The sequence below is a fragment of the Schistocerca gregaria genome, chromosome 5 (assembly GCF_023897955.1).
Source record: "Schistocerca gregaria isolate iqSchGreg1 chromosome 5, iqSchGreg1.2, whole genome shotgun sequence".
In the NCBI taxonomy this organism is placed as follows: domain Eukaryota; kingdom Metazoa; phylum Arthropoda; class Insecta; order Orthoptera; family Acrididae; genus Schistocerca; species Schistocerca gregaria.
The window spans coordinates 564,477,987-564,499,981 of NC_064924.1; the positions used below are offsets into that span (position 1 = coordinate 564,477,987).

A 21,995-nucleotide genomic window follows, 5' to 3' on the forward strand; every position below is an offset into this window, starting at 1 on the left:
TGCGAAATCTCACCACATATACAGATTGTTCGGAAATTCCCGTTACAAACATCTAAGACTTACAGAGGGGGCTAAGTACATACGATTTTGAATAGGAACCCATGTCCGGATAATCATTCAGCGACGCTGCAGACGACAAAGTAATAGGCGTCGGCGCCTATAAATGTATGTAATACAGGTTGATTTCGTTATATTGTTGCATACTTTCAAGGATGATGCAGACGGATACATGCGTCAATTTGAGGTAAGGGTCCCCGGTTTAGAAACTAACAAGTTCAAAGTTATAAGCGAAAATCATTCTCATGCCCCCGACCGTGGAAAACATGAAGCGGTACCGTTGTTGCTAAGAATGTAGGGCAAGAAACTTTCAGAGGTGGTAATATGGACCAAAACAAGAAAAAATGTCTATTGAACATGGGCTCTAAAATGTATATCTGAGGATCTATGAGTAGTTTCCATCTTCGCTATTGAAGAAATGGTAATAGCTCTTAAGGCATGCCTTTCAGGGCCCACGTTTACTGGACTTCTTTTCTTATTTTGGCCCATATTACCATCTCTGAAAGTTGTCTACCCACCAATCTTAGCAACAACCGTTTCGGTACGTGTATTCCACCGTCACAAGTACCACAATGATTTTCGCTTATAACTTTCGATTTGTTCGTTTCCAGTATAGGGACCCTTACCTCAAATTGATACATTTATCCTTCTCCATCATCCTTGAAAGTTTGTAACATCATCAGGGAATCACCCTGTATACATATTTACAGCCGCCGGCGCCTGCAACCCTGACGCTTCGTAGCGTCGCTGTATGACGCTGCAGGACGTAGGTTCCTATTCAAAATATTATGTACTCGCTCCCCTCTACAAGCCCTAGAAGTTTGTAACGGGAATTTCCGAACGCCCTGTACATCGCAAAAACAAAAATTAATGCATCGTCACAAACTCCAGGACAAAGGCAACCAGCCGATCACTCTGACTGGAAACAACTGGGAAGTCAAAATATGTGAGTGCATTGTGTATAATATCTGTGCTTGTGTGTAAAAGGAATAAAATTTGAAGACTTGCGCAGCATGTATTGAAGTCTGTCGACGAATGCGATAACCGCGTTTCTGCACATAGTTGTAATTCATCTGCGGGTTTAACAACACATTGCAATCAACCGCAGTTCCTTCAGTGTCAGACATGGAAGTTACATCGTAAACGTTACATGCGACCAATAGTGCTTCACCGGGTAAACGTCCGAAAAGATTTAATCAGCTAACACAGTTAATATGTAAATATCTGTCCCCTTTTCATAGCCTTAGTACAACAATTAAATTTCTTTAAATAAATCCGGTTTAATATAAACCGCTATGCCTTCTGTAAAGCTGCTTAGCGAACCAAATGGATTATTTTACATATGCTGTCACCTTTTGCCAAATGCTTTTGTATTTTTATACAAGTATCTTGTATTTCAAATACGTATATGTGAATATTTGTATTTTTTGCAACACTGGAGAAACTAATGTTTAGCACTTTCTTATTCAGATACAGGCAGGTATGTCCATCTCGACTTACTTATGACTCGAACTTTGACTGATTAATTTCTGTCAAGTTACGTAGAATCAGCCTAGTTGTAACATTAATAGAAATCGAGTATTTCTTTGGTTGTATATGACTTTGCAACTATCCAGACTGCGTCGCTTTGCAAGTACTTTGCTGTTCACCTTTAAAACTACGTCATATGTCATGAATAATGAATCACAATTTGTATAAATGTGCATCGCTTCCTCTCCTGTAGTTCCCTTTTCAACTATTAGTAAAGTCATTACAATGATACAACAACCTTGCTTTGAAAGACTAAGTCGCTAGGCGTTATCGGCTTTACCCCTGTTTCGTATCTACAACTAACGCTTTGTTGATCTCAAGAAGTAAGGAGGCGAGAATAATTTCTTAGAGCGCTGTCGATTTCTTGTCACTTCGGCGCTACTTTGCCAAAACGGTAGTCGGAAGATTGTTGCTGAAAATTCCGACCAGCTGCGATTGTTATGATTTTCCATGGCTGCCCTGCAGAAGTTGGGGTTAGTGCCACGATAGTCTCTTCAACAGATCCACGAGCAGTTTCTACCTCATTGTTGTGCAGCTGAGATAGCTTACTGTCTATCGAGATCTCTACGCCCACAGAACGCAACTCACACATTCCCCTTCTTTCCATTTAAAGAGAGAAGAGGAAGAGTTCTGACGTCCAAATAGCTATTCGGAAAAACAATGTTCTCCAATATCTTACACAAGTTCAGTATCCTAATGGCACTCAGTGACGAACGTATCGTGCATCCGAGATGCCATGCCGCTGGTGCAACTTTCTTGGGGAGCAGACCGAATAGCAGAAGCCAACTGGCGCACACGCATCACTGGCACACTAGTGCAGCTAGGCATTTAGCACCGCTACACGGTGCGCAGTATAGTGGAAGAGAGGCGCAGGCTCTACACCTGACGCTGCAGCATGCAGCTCGTTCCCCTCCATAACAGGCTACTGTCTCCTGACATGACAGCTATTAGCACAGAGTAAGAAACATCTCACTGTTTGTTCTTCTTCCGGAAAAAAAGATTAAAAAGGAGAAGCTGCGGAAATCAATTTACAGGTAACTGACGAAGCAATCTCCGCCGTCTCTGAATCGAACAAAATATTTTCCTTTCATTTCTTCTCTCTCTCTCTCTCTCTCTCTCTCTCTCTCTCTCTGTCTCTGTCTCTTTGTTCTTGTGTTGCTTGGTAACAAAAAACACAACGCGGAATTATTGGTCGTTACAAGCAAAATCCACTCTTGGCTACGCAGTGCCAGACGTCAAAGCAAACCGCGATCGTTCTTTTACTGTGCCACGTGATATACCAGATGTCAAGTGCAGTAAAAATTCGTGGGGGCAAAATTCGTGTAGCAAACATAGCTTCAAAGGATACAGAGGCGTCTAAATGCACTACCTGGCCAAATAATACACCTCCGTCTAAACTATCCTGTTCGAAGCGAGCCACAAGACTCCTCTGTAAACTGTTATACATATACACAACACACAAAGGTTTTGAAAGTTGTATCATTGTGTTCATGTGTAAGACGCCGACGAAACACCTCAGGTTGCGATACATTATGTGACCTCTGAATAGAGCGGTCAACTTTCTGTAGCTGCTTTGAAGCCCCATCCACACCGCTTTGTCAAGGAACGACGTAGGAGTTTCAAGCGTTTAATATCATCCGATACTTTGTGTTCTGAAAGAGAGATTTCGGATCTCGGTCGCGCGGTTTAGGGTGCCATGTCACGAATAGCGCGGCCCCTCCCGCCGAACAAAATATTGGTTACCTCCTTTAAAGAGCACTCCCTGGTCGCTCTCGAGCGCTGTACTTGGTGCAGAACAACGCCGTCATATGACCGCGCACAGCCGACGTAAGTCACGGCAATGAGAGTGCTAGAAAGAAGCTGTCGCGTATGGACTTGCCCATGGCGACACCGTGAATGAAATTGCTGGATTTGCTCATGTACCAATGCAGCCAGTCCAACATACATACTAAAATGTGTACGCTAGTAGGCATGTAACATGACGTAAGGATACCATCAGTAGCAGCGTCCCGAGACGGCTGTCACGGCAGTCGGTTTCCAACCCGACAAGAATTGTTACTGTGAGCGAATACAGTTCCATCTCGACCATGTCCCGAAGTTGTGTACATCTCAGAAGCCCGTTGCTCACTGCTGCGCACAAAGCTGGACGTCTTCAGTGGGCCGAACAACACAGAAACCGGACAGTAGTTTACTGCAGGCGTGTACGGGAATCCCACTACTGCTATTTCACCTCTTTTCAAGTGATGCGATGTGTCGGCTGCACCGACGACCCAATCATCCCTTTAGCTCAGCGCGTGTGGAGGCTATAGTTAGGGACGATGATTCTGTGGTCTTTTTCGCCCATTCATCCAGGTTAGCACGAAAATGGACCATGGCGCCTATTTCAGTATTGACGCTGTCCAGTTGTTGCTCTGTCTTTCTACATCTTCACGATGGGTACGCAGTGGAGACTCCCGTCTCCCAAGATAGCAACCGAGTGATAAGGCTGCACACTTACGTTCCTGGTCTAACTGATTCGCAACATCAGCCGACCGTAATCGCATAGAAAATGTCTAGGACTTAATCTTCCTGGCAGAGTAAAACAGTGTGCCGGACCGAGACTCGAACTCGGGACCTTTGCCTTTCGCGGGAGTGTGCTCTACTAACTGAGCTACCCAAGCACGACTCACGCCCCAGCTTAGCCACAGCCTGGGGGATGTTTCTAGAACCACGTCTCAGCAATATCCTTCCTTTCAGAAGTGCTAGTTCTGCAAGGTTCGCAGGAGAGCTTCTGTAAAGTTTGGATGGTAGGAGACGAGGTACTGGCAGAAGTAAAGCTGCGAGAACGGGGCGTGAGTCGTGCTTGGGTAGCTCAGTTGGTAGAGCACTCGCTCGCGAAAGGCAAAAGTCCCGAGTTCGAGTCTCGGTCCGGCACACAGTTTTAATGTGCCACAAAGTTTCATACCAGCGCACACTCCGCTGTAGAGTGAAGATTTTCATTCTAGGTATGTCTAGGACTATTTGGAACAGTCAACATGTAGGTAGCTCAACAGCATCTAATCAATGACGATTTACTTCAGCTAGATGTGGCATATCTGAAGAAAGTCGTGCACTCTGTTCGCCGAGCTAGAGGCGGTGTTAAGGCCTCGTATGACTTTTGTCCGGTGTGCTTATGGTCGCCATAGCGATAATAAAGGAACAGTGTGCGGCAGCGCAGTGAGAGAGCCGCGTGCTTGCGCAGGTCCCGAGCTCGGCAGCAGCAAGGAGCCGAGCGCCGCCGCCGCCGCCGCCGCCGCCGCCGCCGCCGCCTCCGCGGACCTCGCTCTGAGTCGCGTGCCGCTGGGCTCCACGCCTCTCTCCGTCGCCTCAAGTATGCTGCTTCTGCAGACGCAGGTGAGTCCGCGCGCCGCCGCCCTCGGCATGCCGCCCGCTTCACGCAGCATGCAGTAGCGCACAGATCTGTCCCCCCAGCTGGACCCGGGGCGCCCCCAACCCTCCACCCCCTGACAGTCCCCACGACACGGAAGCACAGCTTTTGCTCGCCACGTCGCTATTGTCGCGGTTGTTCTGAAGCCCTCGTATGGGCAGTTTACAAGTGTGTGACACTCCGACCGACAACACGCCAGAACGGTCGAACATTTGGTAACAGACGGTGATTTCGCTACACAACTAACGTTGCAACATCACTATTTACAAGCCATACACTACAATGCCAGACACGACCCTCGGTTTCGATTCGTCACTACCAATCTAATAAATGATAGGATGGCTGGAACAGCTTCACTGGAATGCCATGCGATCTTCCTGACGCCATATTGCAACGGAGTCACGACGAACCCTTCTTAGATCTAGGGCCTATCTTCTCAGCGGCATTCTTCTCTTACGACCGAAGTGGTCCATTCCCATTGACTGAGCTCCCTATCTGTTGAAAACTAATACAGAGAGAGCAGTATTTCTGCACTGCGTAGAGCAAATCTTTCGACGCCGATCGCTAAGAGTTAAAATCAGATAGGGCCGAGACTGTTATTTCAATAATAGGAGGCGCAACAGAATTAGGCAGGTCGTATTTGTTTAAAGCTTCCCCCTAGACACTTCACACGCCGCCCTGTGCTCTCTTAGAACCGCTTCAGTTTTGTCTGAGACGCGGCTCATGATAACTCGTTCAATAAGCATCCGAGAACTCTCACTGAATATCAGACGATAGCGCTACAAAGAACACCTGTCTTCGAGTGACATTTGCGGTAACAGTACGAAACTCGATTCAAGTTTTAAAAAAATGCCACAAATAAATGAATATGTTAAACATATCTTAGACGTTCATTACTTGATGCAGGATCTTTTCTTTTAACAACTTACTGCGGACGAAGAAAGCTATTTGTTAAAAATTTCATAAAATATCGAGTATGACGAAAGTCTTAAAACAAATTCTGGACAGGGCAAGCATTTAAAACAAATCGTACTGCACACCAAGGAGACCATCATAGTTTCTGTGATGGAAAGTAACTCCTTTCGGTCATGTGTCACGCAACTCAGAACTTCCCACCGCTCGATTTTCGGGAATCAGGCCTCAAAATCTCTGCGTCTTTCGTATCCACAAAGATATTCGCTAGCTCTGCGCACTCGCTGGCGACCTGCCTAAAGTAAGAGGTACTCTGCCTGTGAAAGTGTACTAACTGCAACTTCAAATGTTACACAAAGCAAGAGAGTGGACACTTGATGAAGATTCAAAACCTCAGTTTGTCAGTCCTCTTTTCTGCCTTTCAGAATTTTCCCCGAATATTTCAGTGGCTCTCGAATACCTCTGCCCTACTATTCTTCGGCGTTACATGTGTTTCACGGCTTCCGAAAGGTTCAATCAGCGCTAAAAATTGGTACGCGACGCTCTGCTCAGTGCTCACTTAATACAACATACGACTGAAACATCACGCAGTGCCACTGCCTTTTTTTTTTCAGATGCTCCAGCTCTACATATTTCGATATAAATGGGAAACTGGGCGATTAACGCAAAATAGAACTGGCGACTGGCTTGATGAAGCCCTGCGTTTCCGTTCAAGTTCCGGTTGGCACCTATCATCAGGAAGCACAGAATGGCACGGCTTTGCATGGCGCGTGCACTTCCCCTGCAACTGCTGCATGCGTTAGCCTTTCTGCTGTACAGATGGTCCGGTCCCACGCCACGGAGACAGCCCCTAGTCGAGGCAGAGTCTGCACCGTTCGCCGTAGATATTCCCGACTCAGACTGTGAGTTGACGGCCCCAAGAGAGAAAGACTACCGGTTGTAAATTTTCGGGATGGCTGTCGGTGAAAGTGGCGTTGGGGCGGAGACCACCAAATCCACGTGGATGACTCGCTTCTTGTAAAACTTATTGATAGTTCTCAGTGTGCAAATTTTATTTTTCGTTGATGACAAGTTAGAAGGAATACGACACTTGTTTCATTGTGCAGTATTTTAACTGTTAATGTTCTAACTTCTGTGTGACAAAATGGAGAAAAGCGCTTCTGTTATTACTAGAGGGCAAATTAAGCAATAAATTTGTCTAGGATAGTAATGGAACAACGTAACAGAACAATGTGCACCAAGCAGAAACTGTTGGGTCAAATTCTTTGCCAACCTTTAGAGATGTCCGATTGACCTGGAAATTATATTGTTTTGGTGTGTGGTGTATTTTTTGCCATGATCAGGTTTCGATAATCTCCATCACCGTGTCTCCCTCTCTTTCAGCCATCTGCAAAATATTGCTAATTACTGCCTGCAAGGTTGATTGCAGCAGAATTGGGAAAGGATTGGCGACGCAGACCGTCGAAAAGTGGACAAGTCTCTCATAGAGACAGGCCTTAGTAACTCGTTTTACAGTTAAGTAAACTCTTACTGGTACAATTTTGCGAGGGTTTTATGTAAGTATTGGTGGGAACTAAAATCTCTTGTTGTTCTGTTACATATTAATATGTTTGCCTTCTCAGTTTACTGTCATAAAATACCTTGAACCAAAGTATTTCTATTAGACAGTGTCACGCAATGTTTCCCTGTTTGTTATTACCTGCTGGAGTTCCAGTGCTGTTAAACTTTATGTACCCTTAGAGAATCTGAATCATGTGGTGGAGGTCACGGAAGTCTCCTTCGCCCAGTGTCTGCTAATAACAGCATTCCGTCTGTAATTAACTTACTGTATATAAGACACTTGAAATATTTCTAGTTCAACAATGTGTTTCAGTTGTTGCTTTGCTACTATTTCTTTTTGAAACTATCTCCGCATTTTCAGTTCAGACTGTCACAGCGTTTTATTATTAGCGAAAAATAACACCTTTCCAAATGCTATCTTATTGACGTATATTTCGTGGAACTCATATTTACAATGATAAAGTGAACTCAAAAGTGCTGCTCGACCTGTGTAATCTGACCGAAAGGCCGTAGTTCCAAGCGTTCGTGCTCTTGAGATAATGCTTAAAGATTAGTGAACCAAAGCCCTTGAGTCCATTGAAAACTGATATGTGTCCCATTCATAAAACGCTGTTATTTCGAAATGTCACTATTTCATTGAGACTTCTCAACAACAGGAAGTGTTACGCAACCCATTTTTACGACTTTAAGATAAGGAACTTTCGATTTCTGCGAATGGCTCATTTAGATAAGTAACGAGCTGAGCACCTGGCGTTACCCGGGTATGTATTTATACCAATCTTCTCCTCCTTCCCCCTCTCTCGGCCCATCCCTTCCTTCACCCCCTCTCTGTCCATCTCCTCCACCAGTCCCTCGTTCCCTCTCTTCCTGCCCTCTCTCTATCCGCCTTCTCTTCTTTTCCCTTCTCTCTCCACGTTATCACGCTCACCCCAACAGGAGGCTGGTGGTTCTTACCCCCCCCCCCCCCCCTATACTTCTTTCCAGATTGTAACTAATGTGTGTACCAAATTTGGTTGAAATCTTTCCAGGAGGTTAGGAAGAGCTTTTTATCCGTGCCTTTGCCCATCTTCGCGTATGTCAAGTATATTTGACACACATTTAACATAACTCACACGTATCAGCACACACATTTCAGCTACATCTCGAGCTAATTTAGCTCTGCAGTTTCATTTCAACGAAGCTCAATGTTAATGACGTCGTATCTCCTCAACTATGTGCTGTACAAAGATATAATTTTGCAGCTACATCCAATGTTATATGTGGCTACCGTTTACGAGTGAATAGAGTTAGTAGTGAAGAAGTCATAAATTAAAACGTCATGCACGATGAGACAGTTTTTCACGCAACATGTCTCCTGAACTGTGTCGTACAACGATATATTTTTCTGTCCAATAGTTCAGGAAGAAATGAGGGACATACATACATACATACGTACAAACATACATACGAACATATACAGGGTGGTCAGAAACAGTTTAAAAAATTCGTAAGGCCGTTGCAGGACAGGTTATGCTGAGAAATCTCTGTTAAGGGGAAAAAATCGATACGTTGAGCCGTTTCCGAGTTAATTAACATTGAAGTTAGCCAATCAATCCTTACTACAGTCCCACGTTCAATTTTTGTATCGCTCTATTGTTCGATTTCAGGAAACCAAACGAAGGACACGTTTGATGACACTGTCTCCGGCTACCCACTTCAATTTGCGTGCACCACGGCCTGGCTAATTAACTCGGAAACAGCGCATGTATCGAATTTTTGTTAATAATTAGTTCTCAGCGCAACCTACACCGGAACACCCTTAGAAGCTTTTCAGACTGTTTTGGCCATCCTGTGTACGTACGTCCATTTTTATAATACGTGTGGATTAGGAAATTTCTGGGAACGGCCGATTCAGATAGGAGACGGGCCACAGATTAATGTATCATTCAGTGAACAAAATAAATCTATAAAATGTCATCTGACTTGGTAGATGACGTCAAGAGATGTTGCAGTTTTATCTCAAGGAGTTCACGCTATGCTTTACGACTCTGATTCGCGTGGATTCAAATCTCGATTGAGAATACTGTTCTGCATCCTTCAAGGGTAATGCATACAGATGCATCCTCCAAGGGCAATGCACAACAATACCATAACTGCATAGATTAATCTGTCTTTCTATTTTAACAGTGTCTGTTAAGATTTTTCCTCGAAGTGTTGCTTACTGTGTATAATGATGCTACTAAGATTATGACGACAACGATAGTGAAGACTGTCTGATAAACTTTCAATTTCTGTCACTATACGCTTCTTTTCCATACTCGCGGAGAGTTTGCTTCCAAACACGAAATATATCGATTGAATGTGTGCCCTGAATTAAATTTATGCTCATATCGACCACCTTAACAAATTAAATTGTTTTTTTCATAAGTTACTTGATAATAAGAGTGCAAGGTATTAAACATTGCACATCTTTAGAGCTTAAATATTATCTTAGAAGCGCGAGATATCTAGACTGCCCCTTTTCACAGTATGTGCCATATTTTAGACTGCACTATCTGGTGTACATAAAATAATCACTCTCTCTGCTGACAACAGAGAATGCAAGCATGAAACTTAAACCAAAAAAGAACCTGGACATACTGAAAAATGAGAACTGAATATTTTAATACGCCTATAGCTATTTCATTTACCTTTCTGCACCGATAGTCCAACAACTTTTCGTACACTTTCTGGATATTTTTATCTGTATTTGTAGGTTTAGGATGTCTTTCTCGTGTGTTATCATCAAGAGAAGTATGGTCGACCATCTGCTAACTGTTGAAATTGAACGAACAGCCCACTCACAAAAATTCAGCACCTTTTGATGAACTTCCCTAAGCAATAAATCAGCCCAAATCAAACATTACATGATAGCACGGTTCCTCAGTTTATCAATTTAAACGAAACACACGCGATATCGCTGTTTTCACGGATCTCATACATAAAAGTGTTCATATCCCTCAGAAAAAGTTAACACTTGACGCACGTTGCTGTACGAACATAAAAAAAAGGTTGATATCAACTCTATACGTGTGCCGGACCGAGATCTTAGACCTTGCAAATAAGTAATCAGGGGCCGAAACTGCCTACCAAAGGGGCGCACGTGTAGTTTAGGAAGCACTTCTGCACCCCTTTCTTTTTACAAATTTCCTGGAAGATGCGCCGACAGAAGAATGCCGCGGCGCTGCCTGCAGCACGGGACGCGACAGGGCGGGCTGACATTTGGCGGAATGTGTCCCCAGTGGCGGCGGGATTGCTGCGAGCCCTGGAGCGCGACCACTCCCCTCCCCCTACCTCCCCCTGCTCCAGCCCCCGCTCCTACCACCCGCCCACACTCATCGCCCCCTCCCCACAGCCTCTATTATTAATTTCGCACGCTCCTGGAGCGACGGCCGGTATGCCGTGATTTAGCGCGGCGTGACGCGCTTTTGTTCTCTACCAAATCAAAAACAAGTAACACGAGCTCGGAAGGCGTTTCACACCCTCGGTTTCACCCCCTCGATCGTGTCCGATTAATGCGAGGGCCCTACCAATGGAAGTGCTACGCAGAGCAGGCTTGCCTCTGATTAAGTAAGAGGTTCTTCAATAAGTCCCCCGCGTAATTCGATATTAACTCGTGTCGCTTGCAACAAACCAGGTCACTCACACGCCAAATTTTGATCGTTAATAGTGGTTCATTACTATTCAGATACTTCTCCCAAGGTGACGCCCAGTTCTCAGTGGAGCTCGTAAGAGGTGGACACATCTGTCAGCGTCATAGCCACGCGACGCTGCTGTGATCACTGGATGCTGGGAACGGGGCAGCTTTTGTCGCTAAATTGGATATATTACAAACACGGAGCGCTAGCGTTCGCCCTTACCATAGTCAACAACAACAACGAGCAATAAATATCGTAGATTACAACTTATCCAGTTACAATTTACTTATTTACCTCTGCTCAAACTGTTCCACCCCTTACAAAACGAACATTTTTTTTTTTTTTTGTCACCACTCTAGATTAATAATTCTACCGACGCTATGGACACATGAAAAGAAAATTGAGAATTTGGAAATATTTGAAACAAAGGGCACTTCTGTCTCTTAGTGACGTGGTGTATTGAGTAATGAAACAGCAATATCTCTTGGTACAGGATCACAGCCTACAGCGATGATCTTACATTACTCCTGATTCAGAACTCAAAACTTCGGAAGTTACAATCGTGATGTATTCAGAATAGCGATACGTATTTCTCATCAATATATGTCAAACTCGTAAAACATTATAAATTCCGTTTACAAGGGGTATTAACTTGCCAAAATGTTATTTAATATCGATTCAATCGGCGTCTGAAGAATTTGTACATTCGAAACAAATTCTTTAAAGCTGTACATAGTATTTATCGGTAACTCAATATTATGAATCCGAATGACTGGTGAAAACTGTCATTATTACTATAGTCACTCGAGATATCGAAGCTTAAGTTTCGTCCCAACTTTCTTCCATAATTCTACAGTTTGGAAAATTATCCTAAACTCTGAAGATCCAACCCTTCTGTCGTCGAACACGATACTTCAGAGTCTACCGTAGATCATCACATGGACAATATTGAAAATTTAAGACTATTAAAAATAAACCACAAACAGTGATTCTCCACGATCCTGGTTTACGAATAATTTCGCCTATCTGCGCGTTTGCTGACGCCATCAGTCGTCTGCAACAGATAAAGGTTGCGGTGTGCGGACGCATGAGGCCGAAACGACGTGGTACCCTCTCAGCTCCACCCTTGTGGACTGGCCACTATTCTTCAAGCCCTCCATTCAGCTGGAGGAGGATACTCGCCAGTGATGACAAAGGCACTCTACGAGTAGAGATCCGCCTCCACCACGCTATTTGTCGTTTCGTAATAATGTCTAGCATCTTCTACACTGATATCGTTTTGGCCGTGGTCAATGGCGGGCTCTTCTTTGCCACGTGAGTAGCAAGTTACGAGGCGCTGTCCAGCCGTGACCACCGGATGAAAACACTTAACATACTGCAGATAAGACGCACCGTGGTTTTGAGTGCATTTTGCGGACCAGCTCCTTTAGATATAAATGAGCACTTTTATCAGATCCCCGCGATGGACAATCACGATAGTAACGTAAATCTTGTGTTACAACGAAACCGTTTTGATCGGTATCGTTTCAAACGAGTGCGACTGCTCTCAATCAATTCACAAGTATCTACAGCTGCAGCATACTGAAATATGTGCATAAGAGAAAAAAAGCACAGAAGCTACAAGAAAGCAGTTCAGTGATTGTAGACAAATGCGTTATAAATTGGGCAGAGGCTCTTTTTTGAACACGTCCAGTGCTCAGTATTAGTTATCTTCATTGATTCATTTCACAGACTGCCACACCGTAAAGGTAAAGAGACGGGCAAAAGGGTCAGCTTCTTGATGGCGTTATTCATAACAACACGCGAACAACTTTTTCTCTCCGGTACAAACGTACATGAAAGTTATTTCAGAAGTAACTCCAAGGAAGCATTTTGTAAAGCACTAAGCCAAATACAAGGATCCAACAGCGACAATGATACACAGATACAAGCACATATAAATAATATGCTTTGCACATTCATTATTATTTCTTGAATTTCGTTCATTAATAGCCTAGAAATAAACCTTACTCTACTACAATGAATTGCTTAGTCTGCCGCCACAATATTATTAACTCGCCGTTCTATCGCTATTACCTGAACGTTTGGCATCAAAGCAGTTTTGGTCTAGCGCCTGATAATTATGTAGCATTAACGGATATTAATTTCACCGCCGGCTCCGCTAGAGTGTTGGCTATTACAAGTGCCGTATTCACTCTAAATTAGATTGCAATGGGGCTAGAATTCTGCGCAGTACGGAAATGGTACATGAGATAACATTTTAATAAACACGCCTTCCGTCCATCAAGAATAAATTAGCTTATGTTGGTGCAACCGAAACACCAACAACTCAAAATAAGATGGTAATAACAATGATTTCATTATCTTATAATGACTAATTATTGTTCAAGGTGATTGCAAATTAATGGACAATGTTATAAGGCTATATCTCTCCAACATCGAAAGTAAATAACAGGCATTGTCACCAATTTGGAGCTTTTATGCTGACATTAGACGCTGTCGATGTGGGTTTCCCCAGTAACATCACAGTTCATAGTTCGAATAGCGTCAAATCCTTCAAGCAATGGCACATCTCGATTCTGATAACGTCCAAGTCGAAACCTTAGAGGAAGAAATTGCACAGAATCAGCCTGAGGAAGCGTGTAGGGGAGGGGGGGGGGGGGGGAGGAACTGACCGTATCCTTCTCGGTGGAAACATCCCGGCATTTCCTTTTAGCAATTTTGAGAAACAATGAAAAACGTAAATCTGGCTGCCGGATTCGGATTTGAACCGCCATCCTCCCTGATGCGCTCCCCGTTCTTACCACTGTGCCACTTGCTCGGTAGTTATACAGCCGTAGAACCATTGGGTGTGATTCCCATGGGATGAAACTGTTGCCTGCGACCGCTCGATCTTCTTAGCAATTGATTTCGTTACTACTGGAAGTTCGTATCTGACAAAAATGAAGCCTTCTTCTCCGTCCTATCCGGCTTCCAATTGTGACATTATCCATTGTTCAAAAACGTTCAAATGCACAGCGGGCTTGGCTTAGAAACACTACAAATCACGTCTCACTTTTGCTTTTGCTCTGTCACCATACTCATATCTCCCATACTCATAGCTGTAAAATTGTGAGTACTGATTTTTCCACATAAAAAAAACGTTATTCCATTACCCTTGAGAATTCGTTCCGATAAAGCTTTGTACTGCATGCTGTTTTGAATGGTACACGTGTCACAGATTCACACGAAATTCATTCTACTCTATGCCGTCACTGTTCAAGTCGGATTAATAAAGGGAGGTCAAAGCGCAGCTGTGCGTTTCGCCACACGTTCGTTCAGCCAGTGTCATAGCGATGCTCATCCGACCTACATAACATATTTTACAAGAGAAGCGTTGTGCAACGCGTAGAGGCTTACAATTAAAATTCCTAGAACACACGTTCCAAAACGGGTCAGGTATGGAGGTCGAACAGCAACGAGACTGTCTGTGTCTTCTCGTGATCTTAGGGCCTCCACAACTACTTTCAGTCGCAAACGCAGATACGTTTTCCAACAGTAACAATAAAAAATGCACGTCTTCTATTGTGTGAGTACTGCCGCGCCCAGAAAGTGCTCGCAGTAGCAAGGAACAGTTTTTTGAGGACTATCAGTGCGAGGCTCTTTCCCGGCCTCGGGCTGAACACCTACGCTGTGGCAGTTGCCAAAGTCGAACGACTCAGTGGCAGTGATCGAGCCGTTCACTACAGACGTCTTACAATGTTCCGCATCGTGTCAAAACAACGGAGATCTTGCGAAGCCTCGCGAAAATGTTTTGCGCGGTGTAAGAAACGACTGCAGATTTGTGTGTACTTGTATAGATCCTCCTTTGGAAGACAGCCCACCAATTCCACGTATTTGGAATGTACACGTATTTGCAACATCGTTCTCGGTTCCATTGTGACCGACCTGGAACACGACGTTTGACAGTGGAAAGCAATAACATCATGTCACCGGGTAACGACGACAGCTCGAGATCGGGAAACGGTGGCGCAATGATACGCTACTGCAGCCTCACTGCGTCAGTGTGAAGGCAATGCGCAGGCAAATGTCTGTATGAGACGATGGCAAGGTCACGTAACATGTGTAGAGAAAAATCTAGCCTTATGGAATCGTCCAATAATCTGTGATCGCCCTGTGCTTTAGCTGTTTTGAGATGCCACTGATGGGGCAAAATAGGCTTCAGTTTCGGAATATTATGTCTCTACAAGTGTGTCCTCCAGTACGATAGGTAGTCATACAGTTACATCATTAATTTTTTGTTTGTCAGCAGTACACGTGTGTTATACCGGTAGACGACGAAATCACCGTCTCACGGCAGGAGCGAAATGGAGATGGCGCTGTCCGCCGTTAAAGTAAAGTATCGTGCGATAATTCGTTTTTGGCAGCAGCAAAAATGTGGCAACTGTGTCTGACCAGCTGCCACATTTCTGCTGTTGCCGAAAATGAATTACCACACAACACTCCACTTTAATAATCGGCTGAGACATCTTCCTTTGGCTCCTCCAGTGGCGTGCTGCGGTACTTTGGCGCCTGGATTTCAAAGCGTACCAGGACTGCAAACGTGTTACTGCAAACAAAGAAACATTAATTACGTAACATTATTTTTTCGAGGCTGTAATTAAGACTTGGTGACTGCCCGATGTGGTAGACATGCGAGCTGCGCAGCAAGAGGAAGGCAGGGTAGAGTAGAGGCGCGCGCTGCGCATGCGCAGGTGCGGCCACCCTGAGTGCACACAGCGGCTCGGATAGCGAGGCGAGCGCGCCGCCACCGGCCCCGTCTCCGCCGCCAGCAGCCATGGGCCGGCCGGAGCTGGAGCCTGCCGCCTCCGCCTCCGCCTCCGCCTCCGCCTCGCAGAGTCCGCCGGGACCCACCCCGCCCTCGCCGCAGGCCGTCGCCGGCTCGCCCCCGCCGGTATTCGCACCCGCACCCCTAGCCCTGCATCCGTCAAGGTGTGCGAGCATCGCAAAAATAAATAAATATTGTTCTCGAAGAAGTCGTACCGAATTGCACGTTGTACGCCAATGTCCCCCACGGACAACGAGCGAGAATGGACTCAAATTGGGGGCACTATCACAGACAAACAAAAGAAAAATTTGGGGTCTGAATTAAAATACATGGAGAAGAAATAAAAACTTTGAGGTTCGCCGAGGACATTGTAATTCTGTCAGAGACAGCAAAGGACCTGGTAGAGCAGTTGAACGGAATGGATAGTGTCTTGAAAGGAGAGTACAAGATGAACATCAACAAAAGCAAAACTAGGATAATGGAATGTAGTCGAATTAAGTCGGGTGATGCTGACGGAATTAGATTAGGAAATGAGACACTTAAAGTAGTAAAGGAGTTTTGCTATTTGGGAAGCAAAATAACTGATGACGGTCGAAGTAGAGAGGATATAAAATGTAGACTGGCAATGGCAAGGAAACCGTTTCTGAAGAAGAAAAATTTGTTAACATCGAGTATAGATTTAAATGTCAGGAAGTCGTTTCCCGAAAGTATTTGTATAGAGTGTAACCATGTATGGAAGTGAAACGTGGACGATAAATAGTTTGGACAAGAAGAGAATAGAAGGTTTCGAAATGTGGTGCTTCAGAAGAATGCTGAAGATAAAGATGGGTAGATCACATAACTAATGTGGAGGTATTGAATAGAATTGGGGAGAAGAGGAGCTTGTGGCACAACTTGACGAGAAGAAGGGACTGGTTGGTAGGAAATGTTCTGAGATATCGAGGGATCACCAATTTAGTATTGGAGGGCAGCGTGGAGGGTAAAAATCGTAGAGGGAGACCAAGAGATGAATACACTAAGCAGATTCAAAAGGATGTAGGCTGCTGTAGGTACTGGAAGATGAAGAAGCTCGCACAGGATAGAGTAGCATGGAGAGCTGCATCAAACCAGTCTCAGGACTGAAGACCACAACAACAACAACATCACAAACAAGACCCCCAACAGATCTCATAAGAAACTTCTATAACCATCAGGGTGTGTTGCTTCACGACTAACGTCAGTTTTGGGTAACAAAAATGGGACAAAGCTTTTTCACCCTTAAATCAAACAATTCCGCTGAATGATTCGTTGTGAAAACCAGCTCGATCTGTTTGACCACGAGACCCAGATGGCTGTACTTTGTGGGACCGAGTTCCACGACTTCCGGAAAACTGTAGGCATCATTCGCATTGACGCCCTATAAATAAAATACTTTCTTATGGAATGCCACAACAGACATATGACGGTAGTGAGGGGGAGAGAGCCGAATAGGGCATAACTGCAAGAACTGTTACAGAACCGGTACTGTTCACTGCACACAATGTGTCGCTTCACCTCAGCGGCCATCCGAGGCTCTATTGTTCGAACACTGTTTTCGGCATTTGGTGCAAATGCGTGTCATCTTATCTTTTCAAAGCCTCTGGTAGTTGTGGAAATAACGTTTCTGTACCTGTGCAAAGGAAACATGAAGCGATCGTACCATGCGAGAAACCACTCACCCCGACAACGATTTAGCCTTACGCCGGACAGAAGACTATTTCTTAATGCAGAAAATATAAATCAGGAAAATATCGATTTACTCCGTTTCGTCTTCCAACAGAACGAGAAGAAACACCTCTCTAAATCTGCAGCGAACAACAATTCTACGTTTCGTACGGTCAAATCAAGGGCAACAGCTATGCAATCTATTAACGACATTTTTACTGAAGCCTACGAGTTACCGATGCTCGCACACCCATGAGACAATTATTCCTTGTCAGATTTTTCCAATTATTTTTCTGAAGCATGCCATATACGATTAGCATGTTTTGAAGTCTGGTCTACAATCGCTGTCGACCATCTTATGTGCCACTTTCTTCGATGTGCGCATACCCGCTTCCAAACGTCGAACCCCATAAAACAAGCCAGCCAATTTGTAGACATTACCTCTGTGTATTTTTATATATGTCTATGCTGCAGCAAGCCTACGCTCTGCATCAGACGGAATGCTTCTGACGGAATCGGACATCTAAAGTTATCGCAACTACAAAACCATATTAGTTACAATACGCCGTATTTATCACAACAATGAAAATCGGCAAATGCTGATCTTAGAAAAACGTGTTGGAACAATTAGAGCGATTTATGTTATCTTATCAATTAATGAATATTTTGAAGAAAGAACTAGTTAGCTAGCCTTTTAGTAAGTGGCAAGTAATAAACTTAATGTAGCTGATGTTTTTCGCATGTTCTGCGAGGCAGATCCCCGTTGCTATGTTCCTAGTTTTCTTTTTTTTCCTCTCTCTCTTATTTGGGCTGCACATTGCGTAACTGTTATGAAATCATGACTCGCATGGATAGCAACTTTCTATATGGCAGTTTCCTGGCTATCATCTGCATGTGGTCACGCTGATGCATGGCGAATTGAAATGTTAAATGCATGTTAAGACATGGTAAAAGTTGAGCCTGTATGGATCCAGTTAAATGTAGTAGCTGCGATGTTACAGCACTAAGCAAGCACAGCTTCAACCAATCAAACTTCTGCGCTGCCTCCTGACTTTCGAAATAGTTTTCTTTTATGCATGGCATGGCATGTGTATAGCAGTTTTATTTTGTTATTCGTAACTGTTGTAGCAGCCTGCGCTGCCCTCACAACTGTTAAACGGTTCCTAAAATGCATGGCACTCAGGCATTCATTTATTTCATAAGGTAATAACATTAAATTATCCATATAAATTATGATATGTAGTTTTCATATCATTTTTACGACATATTATTGTGTGCCAGCAACTCGCTCCTCTCCTTCAGAATCTGCCCGGGGACTGGGTGTTTGTGTTGTCTTCATCATTTCATCATCATCATCACCATCATTCGTGACAGTGACTCAATTGGACTGTGTAAAACTTGGGACTTTGTACGGGCGCTGATGACCGCGCATTTGAGCGCCCTACAATCCCAATCATCATCATCATCATCTCCTTCAGAGTTCTGTACTTGGCCTCAAATTTTTATAATAGAAAAACTGTGTTCGTACCCTTATATTTTTGCATCAGCTTATGGTTTGGCTACAGTCATATCAAGAGTACACGCACGCCCTCTCATGTCGACGCAAGATAATTTCATGGAATACACTCAGTGACAAATGAATACAAACCTTGTATACATCTTACTGTTGCTGAAACATATTTTATAAAGTTTCATACTTGAAACCCACACGCCTGGCATTTTTTTGCCGTGATTCTTTACTCTGCAGAAAGTCAATGTTAGCTTAAAATTTAATGCTATTTCGAAAACTCAGCCATTAAGTAATGTTCTTCTTCCCTGGATAAAAGGTAATCAGCCTGCCAATAAAGACTGCTTTTTTGTTTTTAGTTCCAGATGGGCAGGGCTCAGTTTCATTGCTCCTGTCATCCTATCTTAATTGTTTCCCTGAATTAATAAACCAGTAAGGGTTGCCGGTTATTTCCTATATGAGATGTTCAGACGAGAAATATACACTGTCAAATGGCGATGAGCTCTTGGGACATTTCTATGTCTCCCTTCCACAAACTGTTCTGATGCTTTACCTTAAGCAAACACTCGCCTACTTCTCCTGTCACCCAATACATTACACGCCATTGTTGTATTGTCAGATTAATATGTGTAAGGTTATTTTAAAAAGTCACTCACATACACAAACATTTTCATTAAACCGAAGGTGGGCAATATTAATATGTAGTAGCGTGCTGAAAGGCCTACCAAAGTTGTGCAGAGTTGGCACTCCTCATTGTTTTACAAGAAGGGTCGGGTGAAGTGAGCACCCGTGATATCTGGGAAACGGATGAAGGCATCGAAACAAGTGATAGTATTCGACGGAGGGATCACTTTTCTCTGTATTTAATAATCGATTTGTTTTATCCGCCAACAGAGTGAAGCAATTATAAACTTACTTTATTGGGACTATTACAACGACATTCGAAAGTCCCTGAAAAGTATATTGCTTTTTAATGTTTAGAGTGAAAGTATTCAGAAAAAATAGCGGAAAATATGATAAATATGCAGAGCAAGGAAGTGATCATAGCACAGTTTCACTGCCATAGCCATAGAGACGTCGGGACAATAGGGCGGAAACTGCGCCGCTCCTGCAGCTCACATTTTCTTTTGTCGTCACGTAACAGGCGTTTCATTACTTTCTTTCTCTTCTTAGGGTCTCTCGAATGGTGTTAAGGAAAAATATATCGACCCACTCCATACACTTCAGTATCTGGGCAGACGAGAAGGGGTATTAAAATACTTTCCTATTTGCGCATTATCATTTCTTGTTTCAACAGCTTAGGCATTTTACGATCTACTGCGGGCATACATGCCACATGTGTGGTGTCCCATTTGTTTTGGCCACCCAAAGTAACTTTTTGTCCGAAGCAAAATTCCAAAAAGGAAGTTTCAAGTACATGTTTAACTAACAGGAGGACATCAACCAGAATTATTGCCTTTTGTAACCCACTTCCTGTTCAAGAATAAATCGCAGTGTATCATTTAGGCAAGCATAACGTTATTAGAAACGTAACACAAAACTGACTTTGACCCTCAGTGCCTAGTGCAGGACACGGCACAACGTAGCTAGTTCACTTGCTGGCACTGACAGTAAGCAAAGGGAAATGCAAGGAAAATGCACTGCGGTCTTTCAGTTTACTGTACACAACACATCATTTAAAAGTACTACAGTACTATCCGATCAGGATATTACTACACCTGGCCTCCAGTGGCCGTTGTCAGACATAAGCAGTGACGTTACAGCAAACAAATACAGTGGTGACTAAGGAAAGCGCCTTGCACTGTGAATGATTTCAAGCCAGTTGTGCATATACTATCAAGTGGTTCAGAGTGTCCCCGTGAAGTATCACAAAAAAGAACCTGACGATAAGCTGACATAAGTGGCCTTACTTCCCGGCGGAATACTATTATGGTCGACTAGTTCAAAAATGTTTCAAATGGCTCTGAGCACTATGGGACTTACCATCTGAGGTCGTCAGTCACCTAGACGTAGAACTACTTAAACCTAACTAACCTAAGGACATCACACACATCCATGCCCGAGGCAGGATTCGAACCTGCGACCGTAGCGGTTCCAGGCTGTAGCGCCTAGAACCGTTCGGCCACCCCGGCCGGCGGTCGACTAATACTACACTACTTGTACACGTATAGTAAATAAGGAAACATATTTGCAGTTACTGTTCTATTAGCTTACGTTCTTCACAGATGAATAGCATTCCAGATTCTTTTCGTTATTGTTATTGTTCTCCCAGAAATCTTCACCTGAACAAAGTTGGCTGAATCATCAGTGTCAATTTTCCTTGTGTTTCGATTTGTTTACTGTCATGCCCAACAAGTGTACTAGTACAGGAGAGTCGAAGACAGTTTCGTGGTACGTTTTAATAGCGTCATGTTGATATGAACAGGTATCGAGGAGAGGAGGTAGATTACCGAATTAAAAATTGTAGGTTGTTATTAATAGAAAAAAAAGACGTACTGTGGTCCATATCCTCACAAAAAATGGTTCAAATGGCTCTGACCACCATGGGCCTTAACTTCTGAGGTCATCAGTCCCCTAGAACTTAGAACTACTGAAACCTAACTAACCTAAGGACATCACATAGAGCCATGCCCGAGGCAGAATTCGAACCTGCGACCGTAGCGGTCGCGCGGTTCCAGACTGTAGCGCCTAGAACCGCTCGGTCACCCAGGCCGGCCATATCCTCGCAATGTAGTGCTGTTTAATGTACTCCTGGTAGTAAAACAACACCGTTCGGTACCTTTTTATTTTACTTCTGAAAAAGAAGTTATCTGGGATGGTAAGACAAATGGGACACATTGTATGGCAAGGCCAACGCAAATCAAAGTCCTTCAGGTA

At 43.9% G+C, this 21,995-nt stretch overlaps 1 protein-coding gene across 1 annotated transcript in view; it reads left to right on the forward strand.

Moving 5' to 3' along the window:
- Positions 1–21,995, forward strand: part of LOC126273410 (probable nuclear hormone receptor HR38) — a 111,499-nt gene that overhangs the window by 65,778 nt on the left and 23,726 nt on the right. Inside the window, exon 3 of the mRNA XM_049976960.1 lies at positions 4,808–4,959. Within this exon, the coding sequence (XP_049832917.1) occupies positions 4,808–4,959 (152 nt within the window). The remainder of the gene's footprint in view (positions 1–4,807; positions 4,960–21,995) is intronic.